Below are 24,822 nucleotides of genomic sequence, written 5' to 3' on the forward strand. Positions count from 1 at the left end.
TTCTTGAAATGTGTATTCCATTTCAGTGGTTTTATACTTCTATTTGCTGCTTCCTCAAATGTCGGAATGGTTTATTGGTATTTGAATCTAGTTAAAAAAAGAAGCTAAATTCGCATTTTAATCGCAATTCCTACCTACTTGGCCGTTATTTTAAAATTTTTTGTTTTCTTCTATGATACCCCCTCTAATATGGGAGAGAAGGGATGAGAAAAGTAAAATACATTCCCAAGTAGTTCTATTAATACATACAGTAAATGATTTTTTTTGAAGCAAAGGTATATTGAAAACCCTCACAAAAATTTAGGAAATAATTATAAAATAACTAAAATAAGTTTCGGTTTTTATTTATTTATGTTTTAATTGCTGCATGCAACTATTTCATGTTTCAAACTCTATAATGTGTTTTATTTCATCAAATTTATCTGTTTGAAGGTTTTAACTATGTTATCTATCATCTGATTTCTATCGTAAAATTTGGATTCATCTGATTTTACAGTGGCAATTGCCGAATGGTACCATAAGACATTATTGGTAGCAAGTATGTGTGAACAGCACTATCAAATTTGAAGTGTTAAAGAAAGAAATCTCTAATTGCAATTAAAAAAAAAGAAAAATCCCATCTGCTGTCCACTTTCCGTTACTTTTAGGGATGACTATAGGACCGTAAAAGAGAAGTGCGTTTTGTTCTTTTATCCTGCATATGTCAGATGAGATCTAAAGTCGGGAGAAGCAGAGTCAATAAAATTGAATAAAGTCGACAAAGCTTGACGAATCTCAACACTCTCTCTTCCACCTCGGTGTCCTGTCAAATTTCGTGCTCGAAAACTTTTTCCCCTCTGATTACTGAAGCCTCTCAATTTATTTCCATCTTATCCACCATTTGAGGTGCAGAGATAACGAATCCTTCGAATTTTAGAACTGAGCGGTTTCTAAGTTATTTTCTACGTGTTGCTTAGCTTAGAAAAACGTCACCTGTTTTTGTTTTGTAATCTTAAAGAAGTGTATCATTTCACTATCAAATTAGTTATCAAATTTTTAACAGTGGAAACTCAAAAAGCTAAAAAGGAAGGGCGTATTAAAAGATGGGGCCCACAAATTGAACTCCTTGGTAATGTCATCTAATGAAAATTGTATTTTCTGCTTCCATTGGCCACTTTCTCATGGATTTTATTCGATATTTCACATACCGCTGCCTTGTATAAATCTAATTCGATATTATATGATATACTAATAAACAGAATAAAATATTTCATCTACAATTCATCAACTTATTTATCGAATAGCAAAATAGGTAACTGTGTAAACAAATGAAATAAATAAATAAATAAAATTATGACGTTACATAATCATTTGCACAAAATTATTATATCACAAACTCCTTATATATATATATATATATATATATATATTTACTTTAAAGAATTTATTAAATTATTTTATATAGAATTAGATTATAGATTAATCAAGTATTGAATAATTGTTACCCATTCAATAAATGATAAACGAGTCATAGGGTAAAGTTACATAAGAGTTTTTATTCTATTTTCATTCTATTAGGAACCGATGAACATAAAATATAATAGATCTTATAAGGTAGACACTTCAGAAAAGTGAAGGTTATTTGTGATTTTTTTGGAACTTCATCTCCTACAAGACTTGAGTAATAAGTGACGATGCTTCTAGAGTAGATTTTTTTTTTTTTTTTTCTTTCTTCGTTGGCTTCTATAGAAGAACAAATATTTCACATGAGACTGACATGGGCCGGAGATTGATTGAGGATGCAGGGTCATGTCGGATTGGAGACGAGGTAGGGGCAAAGTTGAAGAACAGGGGAAGAGGGTGAAGGCGAGAATAGTTTCCCAATACCGTTCAAGTTTTTATAGGTCAGGTCTTAAATGAAATTATATAAAAAAATATGCCTAAAATTTCATTTTTTTTATTTTTTTATTTTGCCACGGGTCATTGGAACATTGTGAGTATCTATCCAAAAATGGAGAAGTCGATGAAGTTAGATATTATTAAGATTATATTTGTTAATTTATGAAAAATTATCAAGAAAGTCTAAAAGTCTAAAATCCATACCTTAGTTGCTTTTGGTAGAAGGTTTCCGACACTTTGGCAGCAGCAAACTGAGTCGGAATCGATGAGAGCCATCTGTATAATGATCCCTGTATTCAGTTCTACCAGGGATTCATGTCATTCCACCGGCTGCCATTTCTTCTCCTTTTCCTTTTGACCTGCTCCTCCCCCGAAACTTAAGCAAATCCATTAAATAATCCGTGTCACTCCAAGGGCGTGCAGGCTTTTGATCTGCTTGGATCTGCTTTCTGTCTCTACTCTCAAGAAGCCTTACCCCTCTCTTCTTCTCTTTGATGCTGTTGCACTTGAATCAAAACATAGCAGCTCCTTTCAAGCGTGACACAAAAGAAGGAATTTATGGTTTTGAGTTCCATTAACGATTGTAGAGTGCAAATAAGGTTTGAGTATCAAAGGTGAGGCTAAAGTTTGGTTGTTTTCACTAGATTTTGAACGATTACATTTTTTCTACTTTTCCCATTTCCAAAAATAATGCTCCAAGTTCTTCTGAGTTTTGACCCTAAAAAGTGAAAAAGTGTTCAGATCTCTTTGAACTCATTGTTGTTGAAAGTTCTTGCATACTGTGCCTTGAAAACAAGTTTTGAAATGGAAACTTTGGATGAATTCAAGAAGCAAGCGTCCTCCTTTCTCCAAGAAAAGTACAAGACTGCCAGACTTGTCTTGGCAGATGTAACTCAAGCAGAATTGTAAGTTTCAGCGATGCCCTTTTTTTTTTTTTTAAAATAGGGCAACTATGAATTGGGAAAGTAATTGGCCGTTCATACATTTATATATGTTAATTGCCGAATGCAATGGTTGATGTTTTACAGCTTAGATCATAACATGATAGAAGCAACTTTTTGTTATCTGTTTGGCTCTAAACTTGTTTATTGGCACATAATAAACATCATCTTTAGATCTACCTGAGTTCAATAAGAACGGGTTCTCTATTGACATATATTTCCTAAACTTTTCATTAATTAATCCCCAAAGTACTCGGAGATATCTATCAGAGGTAGAGCATATCCATGTGAATTAAATAGGCTTCGGATTTGTTTATGCACTGGATATTATGATCTGTCAATGAACTTTGGGAAACTATCTTTTTCGATTTTTAAAAGCCCTTCCATAAAATGTTTCTCCGTTATGATGTTCGAAGAGAGTTTCGCCATTAAAGTAGCCTAAAAGATTCAGAGAAAATAAAGTCTATGTTCTCCTTTTATCTCCAAATAATAAATTCTCTAGTTTCTGTCACAAGGCATTCAGCTTAATTATGCCTTTCACTGTAAAAAACAATATTCAGGTTGGCTGAGGATGCTACAAACGGTGATCCACGCACTCCTGATGCCAAAACAATGACTAGAATTTCTGAGGCTGCATTTGACGTGGACGATTACTGGAGAATCGTCGACGTTCTGCATAGGAGGTAAAATCAAATTGACCTAAGCATTTCATATGGATTTGCGTCTTTCATCTCTAAAAGATGCCAAACCAGCCTTGATTCGGTTTGCAAGGTATCAATCGGACAGGCTGGCTCGCAAAGAAATTGTTTATTCGAAAAAAGAAGAATAGATTATTCCTGATCATGAATCGATGACGATTTATTTATTCAGTGATCTACTGTAAATGCAGACTATATTTAGTTGAGTGGCAATACTGGAGGCAATCATACAAAGCACTAGTTGTGTTGGAGTTTCTACTTACCCACGGGCCAGAGACCGTCGCTGAAGAATTTCTTTGCGATGGAGAGGTCATTGAGGAGCTCGGAACATTCAAATATGTCGACGAACGAGGGTGATTTACTGGTTCTTGCTTCTGCTGATCAGCAAACAGGAACATAGAATTAAACTCAAGAGTGAAAAAATTTTAATAGAGTAAATAAATAACAACGGAAGCTAAATTTGGTTCTACCGAACATACTCTTGATAAGCTGAATGTTTATTAGATTCGATTGGGGAGCAGCAATGCGAAAGAAATCGGAGAGAATACTCGAACTCCTATTGCACGGACGTTTACTCAAAGAAGAACGACTAAAAGCTCTCAGATTAAGCAACGAGATTCAAGGTTTCGGCAACCTGATCATATCTCCACCTTCTTATTCCTCTTCTCCTTCCGCATCTTCGACGATCACAACAAACACGCCTTTCAGCTCCAGTTCAAGCTCGGCTCCAACCAGCTTTGATTCGGAATCCAGCGAAAAATCATCGCCCAAGTCCAAGAGTGAGAGCGCGAGCTCACATACTTGGGACGAAAGCGTGGAGGAGACTGGATCTCTGCTTGATGAAGATCGAGAAGCAGGAAGAGAGAGCAACAAAGAGAAGTGGTTCGTCAATGGCGGGAAAGCGGGTCTGCGAAGCCTTTCGAATGTGGGGAGGGCGATTATGAAAAAGTTGGATAGGCAATGGTCGATAGGGTTTTGAGGGATTGTAAAATGTCGGTTTCTCTTGCATGGTCTAAACACGCTTTTGTATTCCTATCATTATTATATATTTTTGTCAATTATTAATTATAAGAAATGGGAATTAAAAATAAATAATCCCTGGAGCCCACCCTCCACTGGTTCGCGTCACGTCTAATCATCCGACGGGATATTCGCATTTAAGTGATTGGGCCCACGTCTACTCCGGAAGTGGACATCCCAACGTGCGGTAGCGACTTTGTCCTTTGGATTGAATAAGGAGAAAACATGGTCCAAGTGTACCCTGGCCCGGTTGAACCGGGTTTAAGAAAGTTACGGAGAGAAGCTTCCTGTCCCTTCCTTCCCCTTTTGTTGACATGGGAGGGCGGTTTGTCCTTATCTTATGGGCTTCGGCTTTTGCTGACATAGACAAAGAATGTAAAGGGGAAAAGGAAAGGGAAGAGATGGATTCGATCTAAACCGGCTGGGTCACCTCGTCTGCTTAAAAACGAGATTCGATCCTAAATGTCGTGATTGGAAGGGCTAACCACCCCCAGCTAATAGACAATAATATAAAAGAAAAAGAATAGTTGGATAGGGTATGGGACCCTACGCAGCATATATGTTAAGATACATACCTTTCGGTGTGTCCCTTTGCTGGTTGTTGCGTCATTGTTATAAAACAAAAAAATCTCAACCACAGATCGAAAGTTCTAAAATAAATTAGGTTAGTTGGGGTATCTGTGGGCCCACATGAAATTTCCCCTTTTACTCTGCCACTCGGAGGCCTCTTAATTTGGACTTTGAAACGGTACGAAAGCCGAGACCTTTTCGGCGATTAATCACTCTTTTCGATATATTTAAATGCGTGACAATTTCGACATCTGTCACACGATTCTGGACGTTTTTGCAATAAATATAAATAATTGGGGCTTTCGACAAGTCCCCGTATGCTATGTGCTGTTCCACTTATTTCCGGTTATAAATGTAAATACTTTACATTTATTCTCGGTCAATGAGGGGGCACATGGGCCAATTTGTTCGGAGTGGGATTTCTCGCTGCTCCTGTTTAAAATATTCCCAGCTGTACCCCGTGGGGTCCAATCCCGTGGGTCTATCTGTTCCCGGCCCCACCTCAATCATATCATACGGTTCGCCGCCGACAGAGTCCATGGCTCGGATCATCTATTTGTGTGGCGCGCGCTCCCTCCCCTCTGGGTCATGTGGTGTGCTGAAGGTGGCGGACTCGGATTGGTAGGATTTGTGGTTTTCTGGGCCCACTTATCGTGAAAACGTCGTGGAAAGAAAATCCGAGTGCCGCTTAGTGGGAGTGCCAGCTGACAAAGATCGGGAGGGTGTTTTCGTCCATTGAGAAAATTCCAAGAGACAGGAACCGACTATCGTACTCGTGATTCTTTCGGTATCCAACCAGTTTAATAGTTTTTTTAGTTGACCATTATACCCTTCTAGGGACATTGGGTTATCGAGGGCTCGGGTCGTTTTGGGGCTGCGGATCAACGGTTCGATTTAGATGGGAGTGAAGCTGGATCCTCTTGCTTTGAGGGTAATGGGGCAATCTGTTAATTAAACGAGGTGTTTTTGGTATTTTTAAGAGAAAAAGTTTATCTGCATTGGATGCTCATTGTCCGATTCTGGCGACGTTTTCTCTTTGCTTCTAGGCTTAGCTTAAAAGACGAAAATACCCTCTTGGCTAACCTTTTTTTTTCTTTTTCCTGTTTCTCCCATGACTAGTGAGTGATTTCTCGTGGCATTTCGCGGCTACCGTCGGAATCCAAAAGACTCTTCCTCTCCCTCTCCCTCTCTCTCTCTTCTATTTATACTTTCATTTATTATTTCGCCATTAAAGCATATATGTAGCTATTTATTTTTTTCCGCCATTAAAGCTCCTTTGTGAAGCTTTTTCCATTCTTCTTCGTTTTTGCCTCTTTTCTTCATGTTCCGGCGGACTTCAACGTTGCCTTTTTCCTAAGCAGACATGGCCCTGTAGATTTTTTCTGCGAGAGGCTCTCGCGAGTGATCTCCGTTCTTTTATGTTGAAGGCAGCTTTTTTTTCCTCGTTTTCGTAGCTTTTTCTTGGCACTGTTCATTCATTTGACGATCTCAGTTCTCTGGAGATCTATTAGCAGCAATGAAGTCGGAAACACGCCTCGATTCAGTTGTTTTTCAACTCACACCTACTCGAACTAGGTACTCTTGATCTGTGATTCCGGCTTTGTGCTGGTCTGGTTCCGTTTTAGTGGTTTTACTTGACGTGGATTAAGGAATTTCAAGGCGTACAGGATGTGACTTTGACATGTTTAGGGATTGAAAACATGTGTATTCTTGTCACATTCTTTATGAATGCCTCGGGTTAAACTCTGTCATGTCGTGTTCATTTATTTTTGTTTTTTGATTCGTTTAAGTTTTTAATTCTTCCCTCTATTTGGGCTGTTATGGCGGCTGTGTTTTGTTGATCTCACAATCCTATTGCATTTCAACTGTTTAGCAGTGATATGGATATTTCATGAAAAATTATTTATTTTCGGAATAGTAGTTTTTGCATCTGGGAAGTTCTTTTCAGTAAAGTGCGTCCTGGATTCAAATTTAGTTTGCAGCGGAGGGCCATGAATTGATTATCAGCGGTCACAGTTTCTGCCTTGTTTTTTTTTTTTCTTCTGTCTAATTGAAGTAATTGTAATGGCTTTCAGCTGCTATACACAGGTGCATCTCATACAAGTCGCTCTTTTGCTGAACTAACGTTTCGAACATGAAATGAGCTTCTTGTTTGCTTGAGATGTTATTCCCTTTAAGGGTCTTCTCAATCTCTTCTCAGACCACGAAATTTTACGTTTTTGAATCAACAAATTGCATTAGGGACAATCTGGTATTGGCATCTAGAATGTCTTTTCGCTAGCTTTTTGTGAAGAACACCCAAAAAATTCTAAAGTTTTGCTATTTGTGCTTGTCTACGTTACGCTTGTCTAATCTTCTTGATACCCTTTTGTGCATTAGGTGTGATTTGGTTATGATAGCCAATGGTAGGACTGAGAAGATTGCATCAGGGTTGTTGAACCCTTTTCTCGCCCACTTGAAGACGGCCCAAGATCAAATTGCCAAGGGCGGTTACTCAATCAAACTTGAACCAGAGTCTGGCAGTGATCTGACATGGTTTACGAAGGGAACTGTTGAGAGGTTAGTAAGTTTTTCTTTTTCCTGTCTGGAAATGTTTCACAAAAAATTTCCTTGACATGATCCTAGATCCATTTGAGTGGATTGCCTAGTTTAAAGATCTCAATCTAATACTTGTTATGTTGTGATAATTGTCTTTTACCATGGGAATACCCTTCATCTTGATCTTTATGTTGCTTATTACGTATTAAAATGCTTGATATTCTGCTATAGAGTTTCTGATAAGAAAAACTTTCAAATGTATCTGTTGATTAGATTTGTGCGGTTTGTGAGCACCCCGGAGGTTCTGGAAAGAGTTAATACCATAGAATCTGAAATCTTACAGATTGATGATGCTATTGCTATTCAGAGCAACGAGAATCTAGGACTGAATACCGTAAGTAATAATCTCCATCATAACAGATTTTTCTCTTATTTCTTGAAGAGGAAATATTAGGTAAATGGAGTTTTTCATTGGCCATTTTGCATGCAGGCTGAAGATCGTCAAACAAGATCCAGTGACAGTACAGAAGGTACTGATGAAGTTAGTCCATAAGAGAATCTATAGTATGCTACTCATCTATATTAGTTCATCCAACTTTCTGCTTGCTTTTTTCAACTTAAAAATTAGTGCTAGTAGGTTTTCATGTTTGTTGGTTCCTTTTCAAGTTTGGAAACTTATATTTAGAAATATATGCCAACACATTTTGATGGATCACACTACATCCTTAATGACACTAGTTAACTTGGACAGGTAGCAAGCCTGTGTTCGATGCTGATTCAGACAAAGCAATCGTCCTTTATAAGGTGTGGATGAAATACATGCATGATAAATCTAAATATTTAGCTTCTCGACCTTCTAATTAGATTTTCTTTGGTTTAATCGCAGCCTGGGGTGCATCCTCCCGAATCTAATGGTTCTGAACCGCCACAGGAGGAGAACTCAAAGTATGTACAGAAGACACTCATGTTTTGTATAATTTCCACTGCATTTTGTTAAGCCTCAAAGGGCTTGAGTAGTTTTCTTTCTTCTACAGTTTCAAGTAAAAATGGAGACATCCTAAACATACTCTCTGGCATCCTGCCTATGATGCTTCACACTTCCCAGGAACTTTATGATCATAGTTGTTTTTTCTTTTTTTTAAATGTTATGATCATAGTTGTTGACATCAATATAGAGTCATAGTTTTTTTTTTTTTTTGAGGAAAGAATGATTTTATTAATAGAAGGAAAGCAGAAAACAAAAATCAAGGGAGCATGCTCCTAACAACAAGGGATTGGAGGGTTCCTTCCATCAATATAGAGTCATAGTTGCCAATAATTAAAAGGAAAAAACAATGTCATAGTTCTAAATGATCTTCTTGCATTCTGTTCAAATAAGGAAAATTTAAGGTGATACCCTGGGCTTTTATCAGTGGAAACCAATATGAATATTCATGGAGGGCTGATTGTCTTGAAGCAATTTCTCTTTTAGTCATTCTGATGCTCATTGCAACCTTTCAATCTTTTGCATATCTCAATTCTCAGAGTTCAGCTTCTACGAGTTCTGGAGACACGTAGAACTGTGTTGCAAAAAGAACAGGGGATGGCTTTTGCTCGTGCTGTTGCCGCAGGCTTTGATATGGACAACCTGGCACTTTTGGTTCCATTTGCTGAATGCTTTGGTGCCTCGCGTTTGAAGTAATTGTAATCTTTATCAAATGTTTGGCTTTTTAATATCCATTACCATTTCCACCAATTATTATTAGATGAATGGCAATTTCCTTTTTAGTACTGGTCATGAGTGATATATTTGCTTGTATAACAGGGAGGCATGCTTAAGATTTATGGAACTATGGAAGCGAAAACACGAAACGGGCCAATGGGTTGAAATAGAAGCAGCTGAGGCCATGTCCGCCCAATCTGACTTCTCTTCAATAAATGCTTCAGGTATAATGCTCTCTGCTGATACCAGAAAGCAGATGGAATTCAGTGAAGGATGGATTGGATCCAATGGTCAGTCTGAAAGCAACGGAAAAGCAAATGTTCCTGTTGATAATAGTTCAGAAAGTAATGGAGGTATCTTGTTAAGTGTGCTTCTGCCATGAATGATGTCTTTTCTCATTTAAAACATTGAAATTTTTTAGAGTCTTCTAACTGCTTTATTTGATGCAGATAAACGGCCTCATGGTCAAAACGAATACTTTCAAGGGCAATTTCCGCCTCCTTTGTACTCTCAGTGGCCTATTCATCCTCCGCCAGGTGCCCCAGTCTTCCAACCGTATCCAATGCAAGGGATGCCTTACTATCCGAACTACCCAGGAAATGGGCCTTTTTTCCAGACACCATATCCACCTATGGATGATCCTAGAGGTAATAATTCTCATAAGGCTAGACGCAGAAGGCATTCCATGGACAGTAAAGAGAGTAATGCTGAATCAGAAGAAGGTGCAGATCAGAGTATGGCTGAGTCAGAAAAAGAAGGTCAACAGGGTCATGAATCACGGGGGAAAGGTGGTCGATCTGGTAAAAAGAAATCGGGAATTGTAGTTATTCGAAACATCAATTATGTCACTTCAAAGAGGCACAGCACTTCAGATGATGAGTCTCAATCTACATCAGCGTCTGGAACTGATGAGGAAGCTGATACTGTTGTATCTGATTTGCCAAAAAGGAAAAACAGGAACTCAGCTAAATCTTCAAAAGATAATGAACCATATAGCATATCTGCTGATGCATGGAAAGCAAATGATGGGGATGAATTGGTCAATGACCAGAGAACAGGTACTGGAAACTGGGAAGCGTTTCAGAGTTGTCTTCTGCGTGAGGAAGAAGAAGATACCAGAAATCATACAGATAAAGATTTTTTGTCAAGCGAGAAAGAGATATATTTTAAGAGAAGACAGAGTACAACAGGGGCAGACCCTATACTTTCACGTGAACGAGATTTGAGTGAAGTCTCAGACAAGAGGATGCTTGAGTTAGATACAGGTAGTGGGAATAGGAATCTTAGTAGAGCGAGGATGGCAAATGATGTATTAGCAGTTCGTCCTGAAGGGCATCAAGGAGATGATTCCCAAATGGATGTTCAATTTGCCGAAGTAGAACCTGGAGGCCGAGGGAACAGAAGGATGTCTAATGATGACTTTGTCCTTTATGGACGAGGGAACCAGTTAGGAGATGTAAATTCCTTCTCTGACCCACTTGCAGGAAATGAATATGGACTTGCTGGTAATTTGGACAAGGGCTCCTCACGTGATATGGCTGATGAGTCATATATAGTGCCTTACAGATCAAGCTCACCAGATCGTGTTGCAACAGATGGCAGGATTGCTATTGACATGGACTCAGAGTTGCCCTCAACACATCAGAGAAGTGAAGATTCTTCTACAAGACTTAGGAACCAACTCAACTATGAACCTGATGACCTGACTATGATGCCAGAGCGTGGAATTGAGAGGGAATCTATTGGGTATGATCCCGCTATAGACTATGAATTGGAGGTGCTCACTAAAGATATAAATGCACAAAAGACTGGCGATGAAGAAGCAGTAAGTGTGGATGAGGAAGGGTCAAGAAAGATGGATAAGGAAAAGAAAGGTGGTTTGGAGAGAAGGAAGGCAGAGTCCACTTTAAGGAAGGGCAAACCGTCAAGGTTGAACCCTCTCACAGAAGCACAATTACGAGCAGAAAGGCTACGATCTTATAAAGCAGATCTTCAGAAAATGAAGAAAGAAAAGGTATTAAATCCCATCCTTCTTCTTAATCATGATTTTTTTAGCATGTCTCTCAAATCATAATCCTATGGTTTCAAATAGCAGAAAATATGCGAATTTCCTGAAGTGAAAGACTAACTATGCTCTTCAATTAACAAAATCATATTGTCTTATTTTCATCATTTTCAAAGTAAATTCGATTAGCCAAATCTACTGACTTTTCCGATTATATAAATTTATTGCAATTTAATTTCTGAGAAAAAATGTACAGAAAAAGTAAATGCTGAAATGAGCAGCCATCTGAGAGGAGTTTACTTTAGCACTTACTGCGTTTTGGCATGGTTGGTGAAGGTCAGCTAATATGTGTCACCCTTGCCTCTGGTTTTCTGTTGTTAATAGCATAATGTTCCATGGTAATTTTAGATATTCCCTTCGTTCTTGTTACACTCAGTAAGATATTTGTTCTACTCTTTAAAAATGTTAGTGTTATTGGGTAAAAAAATCCATCGGTGAACATGTCCTTTACGTCTCAGGCTTTTTGTCTGAGAATGAGAGTTGGTTTGTATGGGAGAATACTCTCACATAATTTTGGTCATGAAAGGTCGCTATTCTTATATGTTGGGAAGAGACCTCCTAATTTTGACTAGTCATATAGGAAGAATAAGGTCCAACTTAATGTGGTATTAGATCCACTCCACCAATTTTGTGTTTTCTCTTACATCTACGTTTGTTCTTTATGGCCCATGCGTGTATGTTCTCCATGACTTGTGTCAGTTTAGGCTTTTAGATGAAAGGTGGGTTGGCGGGTATTACTGTCCACCAGTTCATTATGCTACATATGCTCGTGTATCAGGCTAATTATCTGAGATTGAGAGTCGTTGTGCTTGGGAGAGTCGTCTGTCATTGTTTCAGGCTTAAAAGCATTCTATACTTATTAATTTGGAAGAGACCTCCTCACGTCAGCTAATCATTTTGGAAATAAACCAGTTCAGCTTTGACTGTTGTAGAATGGGAGGATCATCTGATGGTCCACTTTAATATAAAAAGGAAGATTAATGAATTGTTTATAGTAGTCTCCGGTACTAGATCTATAATGTAAATGTAACTGGTATTAGATCTGTCTTCATATTTACTTGCATGTATTTTCCTCTTCAACGTGTGATGGTTTAAGTCTTTGTGACTTTATGACTTTTGTTGGTTCTTTTCTTTTTTCATGTCCACTAGTTTGCGCTTATTAACCCTCTGGATTTATCTTTCTAATGCAGGAGGCGGAAGAGATGAAACGACTGGAAGCCTTAAAAAGAGAAAGACAAAAGAGAATTGCTGCAAAGAGTAGTTCAAACCCTCTCCAGTCATCCTCTGTGACGACAAAATCTCGTTTGCCTGCAAAGCTTTCCCCAAGCTCAAACCGCTCAAAATTCAGTGACTCTGAACCTGGATCTGCTTCACATATACCAAAGTTGGCTATCAGGACAACTTCAGTGAGATCTGGGGATTCTGAAAGGAATTCTAGGGTCAGTAAATCCAGCAGTCTGAACATTGCTGGAAATGGACTTAGTCGGTCAGTATCATCTTTGTCTGAGCTGAAGAAAGAGAATAATAGCAACACTTCTGATCCTAAGGGAGCCCCAATTCGTGCTAGAAGATTATCAGAACCGAAAGGGAGCAACAGCCATCATGTTTCTTCTCCAAGATCTGGAAAAATTGATACGGCGAGAAAGCCCAAATTAGCTGATGAGCCGGAAACAAAGAAGATGACTGCTATTCTGAATCTTGACAAAACAAAGTCCGCTACACTTCCAGAGCTGAAAGTCAGGACTGCCAGAGGCCCTTCAAATACAGTCTCTGGTAAGCCTGTGGCTAAGGAGGCAACCAAGAAAGTAAGTGGAACAAAAGCATCTGTAGCTTCTGAAGAAAGAAAACCCAAAAAGAATAGTGACAATGGGCCTAGTGAAAGCCAAGGAGATGACAACCCAGTTATTGAGAAAACAGTAGTGATACTTGAACATGAAAGAATTCCAGTTCCTGTAGCAGGTGCATTTCAAGAAACAGAGCTAAAACATACAGTGATTGATGCTGATAATAGTGAAGAGAAAAATGACGTACATTCAGCATATGTAGCTATTCACGCACCACCTTCACCAATTATTGTAGGTGAAGCTGCTAAACAAGGTCCTCCTGTAAGTCTGTATGATGGGCGCACTAATTCTCAAGAGGTAAAAGAAATCCTTATCAATGATATTTAAGTGTCTTATTTTTGTTTTCTACTTATTTATGGTAGCTTTATGCAGCTGCCCTTGGTGCTCATAGGTTTAAAAGAAATATGTCTATGTCATATTATGTTTGAGTGCAGATTTGTCTATATTTCATATTATGTTTGTTTACAGTCTTGTCTAATTGCCCACTATAGTTTTCACGAGTAATCTTCCACTGAGAATCATACTGCTTAGAACCATTAAAAAATTTCATTTCTTTTTCTACTGTAGGACATTTGTTTTCAAACATTGGGTTGTAAGGAATACAATGAAAGTATTTCAATTTCTTGAAAGAACGAATATTTCTTGATGTTCCTATTTTTCCTGGTTTCTTATTCTTTGAAGCATTTTATAGATCCAAACATGTACTGCCTGTCTGATGGTGAGGATTGGGAATGGTGATTTCGAAGGGAGACTGTTAGGGCATCCAAAATATGAATATAGTGGGAGAACATAACTAGCATATGAATGTTTTTCTAATGAAGTTGAAACTGCCTATTCATATTATATTTGATAGATCTTTTAGGAGGGTCATCGACAACGGATTGAGTACCTGACTGTATAATGCTATTGCACAATCTGTATGGAACTGTTGCTATCCAATGAAATGACCTAATCATAAATGCAGCAACACAATAAAAATGGTCAAACTGTCTGACTCGTAGTGGTAGTCTTAGGGTAATCATTGTCTTTGATGTGCCATTTCGCTTTTCAATAACTTGTTTGATTGAGTTACTAGTAGCTAGTAGGACATCTTTCATCCCATTTGGAAGGGCTTCATAATTATACATGGGTCTTTACTTCTAGCATGACCACTTGATGAAATGTGGAGGGAAGGGGGGTAAATGGCCGATTATACTGGAAACATTCCTCTTTGGCTGATAGGGTTTTGCTGACTGGATGATTAGGATTGTCCAATTGTGACTATTGGACTGCAATAGCAAGGTCCTACAACATGTCATTGCTACATATTTAGTATGTGATTTAGTTTTTATACTTGAGACTAACTTTGTGATTTGTACTGATGGTTGGTGCCATAGGACAAGCTGCCGAAGCCATCAATCCTTGATGAAGCTGATGAAAAACCTTATCAGCCTCCATATGCTCGGGCTTCCTCCCTAGAAGATCCATGCACTAGCGATGTGGGTTATGGTATAACTCCCCCAATTTCCACTGAAGAGAACAATGCAGAGGCCATGAAGGCCCACGCCTCTGATGTTTCAGAACCACAGTCACCAGGAGCATTGGAGAAGCCTCGGGGAAAAGATTCGACCAAAGGATTCAGAAAGCTTTTGAAGTTTGGAAGAAAAACTCATGGTTCAAGTGGGGGTGAACGAAATGTGGATGCAGACAAATTGAGTGTGGACAGCCCAACAGCTGATGATAACAGTAACACCACTTTCTCCAATGAAGGTAAGTTTCTGTTTCAGACGATTGATTTTTCAAATCTGTTCTAAGGATGCAGTTCCCAATATCTGGTCGTGTTTTTCAAATATATTTTTTAGACCTTTTTTGTAACGTCTTGGTAACATCCCATCCTCTCTTCTGACAAATTAGAAAAATAAGAAAGTGGACAGTAAGCCAAAGGCCTTATCCTGAATGACCTTCGTAGGATGATAAACGCATGCCCTAGTCCATTTACTTCTTGGACACTAGCGCTTTGCTCTGGTAAACTGTGCGATACTTGGTATCAACGTACTCCACATTCTTGAGCCAATCTAGTTTTTGAAGTTATACAATTTATTTGAACTTCATTAAAGTTATCCAGCATGTCCATTCTCACCATGCATACAACTTGATTTTTGGTTAGATTTATGAAAACTTATCACCCCTTTACCAACTGTGTTTTGAGATAAATCCTTGTGTTTCCTTCTGTAATTCAGTTCCAACATTGAAGAATCTCATTTCCCAAGACGAGAGCCCTCTGGCTGGTGCTGCCCAGAAGGGTAAGAACTTTGTTTAATTGTTCTTAGTTTTGCTGCCCATTCAAAAAGAAAGATTGATTTGAGCTCGTTTGCTTGATTGCTTTGTTACAGTAGCTCGGCCGTTTTCTCTGCTCTCACCCTTTAGAAGCAAGCCCACCGAGAAGAAGTTGAGTACATGAGTTTCTAGGCAAGCCCTTTTGAAGGGCACCATGAGGAGAAAACAAAAGCAAAGCAAACTGTGTGTTTTTGTTTCCAATTCTTAGTTGTCAAATAGTGTTACGAAATTGGTTGTGTTCTTCATCATTCCTGTGAAAGCCACTTTTTCTTTTCAGATTTATTTGTTAATGTTTATATCATAAATTGGTTTACTGTTTTCTATGCATTCACATTCTGTAATTGGTTTGAATTCATATCTATACTTGATGCCATTCGGTTATGTGTATATAATAAAGGCTTTACAAGTCTTAACAGTGAAAGAAGGGAATCTTTATACTCCGGACATTACCAGACCCACAAATGGGATACACAAATGGGAATCTTGTTCCTGCTTCAAACGGATCGAGACTCCCTTCATCTGACCTCTAACACAACGGGTATATTTGTGCTGAAGGTTAGGGGAAGGGGAAGGGGAAGGGCACCCCTCCAAACCCTCCCGTTAAGGAAAAAAAAGGGAATGGTTCCCCCAGCTGAAACCTTCCTTTCAAAACCCTCAATTTACTTGTTGGAATGCGAAATCTGCCCAGGCATGGTTTGCCCTAGTTTCCATGGCCTATTCGATGATGAATCAATCTATTTTGTTGAATGGAGGAGATGATTGGACAATATAACTTGAAGCACATTTTGAGCTGGAAAGGATATTGTAGAAGTTATTCGAGGAACACCAAGGTGATCAACAAGGCCAACCCGACTAAAGTAAGCAGTCACGCAATCGTTGTACCACAGCGAAGGTGGGTATTGTTGTTTTTTTGTTTCATTCTTTTCTTCTTTTGGTTCTTCACTAATTGAAGTTTGGAGGTTTAGAAACACAACTCCGACACATAAGGCCTCATTAACATCGTTCAAGTTCCATCTGGTTCATAACACAGCTTTCTTCGGATTCTCTTTAGGCAGGAAGGCAGTTCTATCCTTCAACCAAAAATCCGGCGAGAAGATGAAAAAGAGTGTTTCAGTTATTTTAAAAAAAAAAAAAAAAAAAAAAACTACAAAGACCCAGTGACGCAGAGTTTCAAGATATAAGTCGCTACAAGACATGAAAGCACGATGACATTCACCTTTACTAACAAATATGAAATCTTCATCTACTTCCCCAAGCAGGTGCTGAGCCGGCCAACATAACACTAAGCAGATTTCTAGACAGAACGTAACACATCCAGAGAATAACAGAATTCGAAGAGCCAAGAGGAGAACTGCAATTCTCAAAATGAAGAACAGAACAGAATTCCAACATGAAATGGCCGTGGCCACAGCCAGATAATCCAGCAATTGTGTACATATTGGGTTGATTTTCAATATATTGGCGACAAACCTTCCTTCTGGCAGTGAATGGGAACAAAAAAAATTAAAAACTGGGGAAAACGGAAAAGAAAGAAAACCGCCAATACCGAGTCAAAGCTGGGAAGGAAAATAAGCCGAGACTTCAGCTCAAAATTCATTTAAAAAACACAAGTTTAAGCAACATTAACCTCTCTCACTGGATTAAACTCCCTACTTTAAGTAAAAAGTAGTAAGGACAACCAAGTCTTTAGGATAACAACAAAAAAGAAGAAAAAACTGAGGAATAAGAGCAATCAATTACTGTCTATTCAAAACAAAATTTTGACAACCTATGCAGCCTGTTTCTTCAACTTTGCGAGTTCTTGCCTGATTGCACCAGCTCTCTGCACATAGGATTTGAACAAATCAGAGGGCCATATAAACCAGAAAAGTATTCAAAATATGTAACAAACTGATGATTTCACATTAAACACACTAAAACTGTTTTCAAAGTTCTCCTCCCATAAACCTAATGTTTTGTAAAGAAAATACTACAAACCTTGATCTTGGCTAGCATAATCTTAAAACGGTCAAAGTCATTGAGAGAAGCTCTTTTCTTCTGAACAATCAACTTCCGACCCCATGAACTACTCTCCCACTTGTTTTTCACATCTGAATTATTTTAAAGCAACGAGTAAACACGAGGGATTGGAGAGAATCTATAAATGTCTATAGAAGTACAATGTGACAGAAACAGGCTTTACCTGCAGCTTCCATGGCAGAAATAAGGGACTTCTTCTTTGGGATCCTTGGAATGTCAATCTTAATGTCAGTAAGAGAAAGCCTCTTAAAGTTCATTTGACCTCTCACCATATCAGGCGAATCAACCAGAGCCTATCAAGTTCAGATAACAATGAATTCGAAGCATAAGCCACTCGAACAGTTTTGGTAGATTAGCAAGAGCTACCAACAATATCAGGAAGCACATCAGTTCAACACAAACGAGTGTTAGGGGGTCATGGATAAAACACTAAATTCCTTTCTTTAATAACACAATTTGAAAAATGATTTAGTAGAAATAGTACAAGTAGGTAATGCATTTGTAACAGAAGAGGATATGCCACCAACGTAGAAGAGCATTTGCTTCTTCACTGGGTAACTCCCAACAAGAAAGAACATCGTTTACGTCAATGAACGAGATTAAAGAGGTAACGGAAAATCGATTTTTTAAGCAAAAGGAGCTCAAAATAAATCAATGAAAACATGGTACTTAATTAACTATTTACACGAGGCAATTATGGACTCCACGAATTTGTCACTACTTTCGCTAAATATGAAATATTTCGAGCATGAATTGGAAATTTTATTTCCGACGAAAAAAAAAGGAAAATCAAAGCTAAAGTACTCTAAAATTAAGTCATCCAAATCTCGGCCAGAAAATAAATTAACAGTAACAACCAGAAATAAAAGCTATCAAAAGTAAATCTTCTTTTAATAAGAATTGCAAAAAGCATCGGTTTGTTCAAGCGGCATTGACTCGTATGTGAACGTTCCTCATATAAAGAAAGAAATACACATAATAAGGTTCTTCAGTTCAGAAAACGACCGACACCTCCCTTTAACATATTGAACAAGGAAAAAAAAACGATACAGATAGACAATAAAGAAAAACAGCACATGGAAGTCGTTTAACTGCATACCACGTCAAAGGGAACAAAAAAAAAAAAAATCGAAATAATCACCAAACTAATACACTCGAAAAGACATGAACAGATAGCAACGATTGTTGAGACCTTCAACTTAAAGAACCGAGATCAACAGGAGAAAGCCACGGGAAGGGGGAACAAAAAAAAAAAAAAAAAAAAAAGAAAAACAAATTAGAGCCCTTACCCGGTTCTGGTCGATAACATCGACGATGACAACGAGCCTGCCATAGTCCTTTCCATAGTTAACGAGAGCCACCCGCCCGATCTCAACGTAGCGCTTGAACGGCTGCAGAACAACTCAAAACAAAACAAAACGAATCAACACCGTAAAAAAACGTGGAGAGAGAGTAAGAGGGAAAAACAAAATGAGAGAGAATGGATTTAGCGGACCATTGTTTCTCAGTGGCTGTTCAAGAAGGACGAGGGAGAAGATGAGAGACTTAGGGTTTTAGGCGACTGGCTCTCTAAGAAGAGAGAGGCGAGCGAGCATGATACCTTTTATTGCGAACTGGCGGGACGCTTATGGCCGTCGGATTTAGGGTTTGTCAGGAAATACCGAAAATGACGCCACTCCTCCGGGCTGTGGTCGACCCGGGTTCCAGAGCCTCTTGAGCCGAGCGGCGTAGAGTTAATCGGGTAGGGACCGGTTTTCCCATCCCTGCCTTCAACCCAACCTTCAGGTGCAAGATCAAAAACGATTTTAAAATCACCTAACACACGATCAACAAATCAAAGATTTAAGTATTCAATCAAAATTTAAAAGAGCAAGCACTGAAATACATTTGCCAATCTTTTGTATTCATTTTCTTCTAAATGGTTAACTCTTCTTTACTTCTAAAAAACATTTGTTTAAATCCTGTGACAACTCTACATTTTGCCTTTAGAATGTGCTCAATTCCTTTCATACGGTTGACTACAAAAATTTAAAGCTTAATGTTTCTAATAGTTCGACTCTTCTTGGCTTCACTTCTTCATTTTTCTACTAGAGTCATCAACTCCTTTTAGCTTTTATTTTCATTAGAAAAATGGTTAGTATAATAAAAGAGAAATTTGAAAAATAATGGGGTGAATATAATTTTTTGATGGTAGTTGCTTCTGTTTTCGATCCAAGTATCAAATTAAGATTGATCGACATGTGTTTTCTAAAAATATATTATGAGGATGAAGTTACAATGAATATAAATTTAGTTCGACAGACCTTATGTGAGATTTATGATGAATATGTATTCAAATATAATGTGGAGCTTAATAATGAAGGGATTGGTTCAAGTATTAGCTTTATGGGTGTTTCAATAAGTCGTACGTCACATTTTTCATCAAGTTCAAGTTGGTCAAAATTAATGACTTATATGAAACAAGTGGAAATAGTGAATTCACCAAAGTTAGAATCGAAAAATTATCTTGAAGAAGGTGTGTATATTTGTGAGGAAATTTCACAATATGATTTTGATGTTTTAGAATGGTAGAAAATGAATAATTTGTAATTTCGGGTATTATCCAAGATGACAGGAGACATCCTTGTAATTCTTATATCTATGGTAGCTTTAGAGTTTACCTTTAGTGTTAGTGGTAGAATAATAGACCCATATAGTTCTTATTTGTCACCAAATACAATTCAAGCTTTGATTTGTAGCGATGATTGGGTTCAGGTTCTACACTGTGTCAAGAAAAATCAAAACATGAATTAATTTTGAATAATTATTTATTATGATATTTTTTAGTAATTTTTTTAGTTTTATTTATTAAAACTTTATTTGATGATTATAGCCTGAGAAGGAAACTGTGGAGATAATGCTACGAGTTACTTGATTTTTTATCTTTTTCTCATCTTGGTAGTTTTAATAATTTTTACTATATTAAACAATTAGTAGTGGAAGAGTTTTTTTTTTATCAGACAATAGTAAGTTTTATTCTTTTGTTTTTGTAATAAGTGGAGATTTTGCTCATGCGAACGAGGACTTAGTATATTGTTTTTTAGCACGAAGAGAAAAAACTAGAGTTTATAAAATTATACTTGATTTATAGTTCTTATTTGGGTGACTGTAAATTGATATTGATATTTTATTTAAATTTTTGTGTTTAATTATGAATAAAGTTTATGCGTAATATTATGCAGTGTTTATGAACAATTTTATGTAGGGTTTATGTACAGAGATCATGCCCAATTTTAAGTAAAATTTATGCATCATATATACAGTTTTTATTTGACTTGTATTGTATGCAAAGTTTAAAATGTAGGTTGGTACTCGAACTCGAACTCGGTTAAAGTTATTGGGCTCGAGCTCGATTACAATTTTAGGCTTGAGCTCAAGTTCAAAATATTTAAATCAAACCCAGTTCGAACATATGAAGATTTGAGCTTGGCTCAACTTGATGCCTCCCCTATGAGCAAGCAGTCGTTGATTGAGAGGATTTAAAAAAAAAAACTTTTATCACACGTGCGAAACTCACACATATAAACTACTTAAGTCGCACATGTGTTGTTCACACATGTGCAGGCTCCCTTTCCTTCAATTAATCAGAAAGTTCTTGATTAATCGAAGGACGAAATAGAGAAGGAGGAAGAAGAGGAGACCAAGATAACGAACTTTCTCTGCAACAACCGCGATGCTTTTGTAGAGATTGATTGATGGCTACAACACGTTGATGGTTGGTTGCACCAGTAATGGGGGGGAAGATGCGTCGTCGACAGAAAGTTTGAAGGACAATGACAAAAGGAAGAATGGCCATCGGCGGAATTTGGGTGTCGGCAACAGGAAGATAATAACTAGGAGATGAAGATGCAGGCTCGGGAAGGAGGCAACGACGACATTGGGCTACAAGAGAGAAGTCAGACGGATGAGGGGCAAGGCAGAGATGTGAGTAGGTATGCTTGCGGCTTTTGACACTTCGCTTTTCATTGAAGACAGAGCAATCTATTTTTGGTATGACGAGATCGTGAATGCTGCATATATCAAAGGCGTTGCATGAGCAGAGGAGAAAGGAAGAGGAAGAGATGGCAGGGATGTAATCTACCAATTCCGATGGCTTAGCTTGAAATGTTGGAGGTGCATGAAGAAGATGTTGAATACAAAAAAATTGGAAGAAGGCAGATATAGAGGATTAATCGATTTGCTCTGATACCACATTAGGTATTGAACTGAACCACATATTTGTATTGATTAAGAGTGTCATTTATACAATTTATAATATAAATGATAAATACTATCATGAGGAAAATAAGAGATCTTATATCCTGAACCTAAGTGAAGATAATCCCTTATCACACGTAACCATCTATTTCAAAGGGGAGGTTAGTCTAGCACATTTTTAAGTACAAAGATGTCTTTTTTTATCAAAAGAGCAATAACCAAATATACTTAAAGTAGAGTTAGTTTTAGCAAACACTATTACCAATAGGGGTGTCAATTTCGTCCCTTTACCCGATTCTTCGTCTATTGTTTATTAAATAGAATGAAAATAAAAAAAATTACTTGCTTACCCGTTCACCGTGTATTAAATGAAATAAAATGGGGTAAGGGCTATTCGATACCTGATTATATATACGAATAATTTGACAAATATTTATTTACGTGAATATATGTTAATATAAAATATCATTAAATTATAATTTTATAAGGATTTTGTTATTTATAAAATAACATAATCTTTTATTATAGTTCTTATGGTTTTATAAAATTTAAAATTATTTTTATTAGTATTCTATTTATCAACTGAAATCTGATTTGTTTCAGCGGTTCATTCACCCACCCAAAAAGAAAAAAAATAGATTTAAGCAAGCTTTTTCTCAGGTGTCAAATCAATAAATCCCCGCGAAATATTCATTTTGATTAAACAATACGTTTCTTCTTCCCTAATATTCATTCAGAGTCCAGCAAGTGTTAAAAAGTGCAGATGAATCTCAACTCTCCACGGAATATTTGTCAAACGATAATGTTTTTTTATACCGAATTTTCAATTTCGGTGTTCAAAGTGGCGTTTGAAGATCATTCCGCCGCGATGGCTTATCTCAAATGATTTGGATTCCAAGTTAGCGGCCTCCAGAGAAGATGTCACTTTACGCGACTGGTACAAAATGCTAGCGGTTGCTTCCTGTTTTATTTCAATCTACGGAGTCTTTTCTTCCTTGCACAGTCATGAATCTACATCAATTAACTAAAAAATGTTTCTTTGCTCTTGACTGACTGAATCCGAACTGAGCTTCTGAAACAAATACTTCCGTCTGTTCATGTAAATGTGGGTATCTTTACGGAAGGATCAGTGCGTAATTGCAGGCAAACTAAGTTGGGTTGGAAAAAAAATTCCAGTTTGTTATCACCATGGAATCATGTCTATATCAATTATCAGCAGCCACAAGGATCATCTATCCATCCGTATTATCTTGGGACCATTGAATGAGAACAATTTTTCTTGATTTAATGAAGGAATAACTTGAAAAGAACGAACATAAGCATAAACTACGTAACAAGTACAAATCCATTTTTTTTTGTTTTTGTTTTGAAAAACGGACAATTATTTTTTCTTTTTTTCTTCTTTTATTCAGATGAGAAACGAATCAACAGGCATGGATTAATTGTTCTCGCTGGCGTAACAGTACTATGAATTGTCTCAACCGAAGCGAGCCAAAACCAGAAAGAAATTAGTGATGATTTCATCGAATCCCTCTCATTAATGGTTTTGTGTCCAATTTGCCCAAAGGAAATATTCTCTTCATATTTTAGGCAGGGAAGCAGGCATTTTGCATGGTGGGTTGAAGAATCTCATGTATTCAAATTGAAGGCTCACCGCCCACTTTTCACACCTCTTCCCTGTCCTATAAAGCCCGCAGAACCTCTCACTTTCATCATTGAGTCACTCGGAAGATCAGCTATGGGAGGTCAAGCTGCAGGTGAAAGCCCAGTTAGTGCGGAAGGAGATGGAGAAGAAATCGCAGAAGTTAGCCTCAAGGGCCTGTCAAGGAAGCTTGAGGAATTTGCAAAGGAAAGAGACTGGGAGAAGTACCACAGCCCCAGGAATCTTCTTCTTGCAATGGTAGCTTCATATCTTTCTTCTCAGAGTGATTTCTTTTTCTTCTCCCTCTAACAGTTTTTCTTTTTTCTTTTCCCCCAAAGAATTAGTTGTCATCATCTTGACTAACATTTCGCCAGAGCTTTTATTCCAATGAAATCTCTACCAACTGCTTCGTTTCAGTGATGACTTTCCCCTTTTCTTTTCCTTCGAAAAAAAAAAAAAAACTACTATTAATGGGCAATGTTTCGTTTCCATCTATTCTGATGATTTATATAAAGGGTTACCATTTCCATGTCTCTGGCTATTTCTCTTCTAATCGTTTCATTAGAAGCAAAATAGCATGAAATGCTCTGTGCAATGTGTGTCCAGGTCGGTGAAGTTGGAGAACTCTCGGAGATATTCCAGTGGAAAGGAGAGGTGGCCAAGGGCCTGCCAAACTGGGAGGAGTCTGATAAGGAACACCTGGGGGAAGAGCTGTCAGATGTGCTGCTCTACCTCATCAGATTGGCAGACATCTGTGACATTGATCTGGGCGATGCTGCTGTGAAGAAGATAGTCAAGAACGCCATGAAATACCCCCCAAAGGTCTTCTAAGTAGTAGGTCAAGAACCCAATTTTTTTTTGCCTGGTTTGGAAAATTGGAATATATTCTCCATGGTTCTTGTTTGGAATAAAATTGGGACTATGGGATAGTCTGGAATTTTTTTTCCTTTTGTCACGAGTTCATCTTTCTTTGGTTGCTGTTGCCTGTTAGAAATGTGATTCAGGTTAATGAGATTAGATGGTAATCCAGAGATAGAGCAATGTCATATGCTACATTAATAATTGGTGCTCTGACTACCTTAGATCAAACAGTGCCCATAGTATGAACAGAACAATCCAAGTAACAAACTAATTTTTTTATTAATGTTTACAGAAATTTACCCACTAAGTGTAGATTTAATGGTTAAAGTTTTTTTTATTTTGCTTTAAGATTTTCCTATGTGTTTAATGGTTAAAATAATTGTTTTACTTCATATAATGCACAATAAAGAAACAAAAACGAAGAAGAAGAAGAAGAAGAAGAATCAGGATTCGAGATGAGTTCAGGCTATCGGGCTCAACCACAAGATTTGT

General features: G+C 37.6%; 4 protein-coding genes across 4 annotated transcripts; 3 read left to right on the forward strand and 1 right to left on the reverse strand.

The window, feature by feature from the left end:
- The first annotated feature begins 2,669 nt into the window (after positions 1–2,669).
- Positions 2,670–4,496, forward strand: LOC137949043 (uncharacterized). Its single transcript, XM_068795304.1, has 4 exons — positions 2,670–2,783; positions 3,380–3,502; positions 3,709–3,870; positions 4,022–4,496. Exons 1-4 carry the CDS (start codon positions 2,683–2,685, stop codon positions 4,494–4,496), a joined length of 861 nt encoding a protein of 286 aa, XP_068651405.1. The 5' UTR covers positions 2,670–2,682.
- Positions 4,497–6,259: 1,763 nt separating this feature from the next.
- On the forward strand, positions 6,260–15,899 carry LOC137951777 (COP1-interacting protein 7). The gene is made up of 13 exons (XM_068798687.1): positions 6,260–6,682; positions 7,487–7,666; positions 7,919–8,039; positions 8,136–8,175; positions 8,397–8,449; positions 8,532–8,590; positions 9,170–9,322; positions 9,450–9,700; positions 9,797–11,361; positions 12,603–13,553; positions 14,633–15,005; positions 15,476–15,538; positions 15,629–15,899. Exons 1-13 carry the CDS (start codon positions 6,624–6,626, stop codon positions 15,694–15,696), a joined length of 3,936 nt encoding a protein of 1,311 aa, XP_068654788.1. The 5' UTR covers positions 6,260–6,623; the 3' UTR covers positions 15,697–15,899.
- Positions 15,900–17,131: 1,232 nt separating this feature from the next.
- Positions 17,132–19,193, reverse strand: LOC137962042 (large ribosomal subunit protein eL14-like). Its single transcript, XM_068808757.1, has 5 exons — positions 19,087–19,193; positions 18,881–18,982; positions 17,755–17,884; positions 17,550–17,662; positions 17,132–17,394 (listed from the first exon to the last, which is right to left on the reverse strand). Exons 1-5 carry the CDS (start codon positions 19,087–19,089, stop codon positions 17,341–17,343), a joined length of 402 nt encoding a protein of 133 aa, XP_068664858.1. The 5' UTR covers positions 19,090–19,193; the 3' UTR covers positions 17,132–17,340.
- A 4,269-nt stretch (positions 19,194–23,462) lies between these two features.
- On the forward strand, positions 23,463–24,419 carry LOC137951785 (uncharacterized). Its single transcript, XM_068798699.1, has 2 exons — positions 23,463–23,727; positions 24,076–24,419. Exons 1-2 carry the CDS (start codon positions 23,566–23,568, stop codon positions 24,298–24,300), a joined length of 387 nt encoding a protein of 128 aa, XP_068654800.1. The 5' UTR covers positions 23,463–23,565; the 3' UTR covers positions 24,301–24,419.
- The last annotated feature ends 403 nt before the right edge of the window (positions 24,420–24,822 follow it).

This window comes from Aristolochia californica, unplaced genomic scaffold (genome assembly GCF_029961685.1).
Source record: "Aristolochia californica isolate CCGP_79_NKW_82.1479 unplaced genomic scaffold, dmAriCali1.0.hap1 SCAF_1, whole genome shotgun sequence".
Taxonomy (NCBI): Eukaryota; Viridiplantae; Streptophyta; class Magnoliopsida; order Piperales; family Aristolochiaceae; genus Aristolochia; species Aristolochia californica.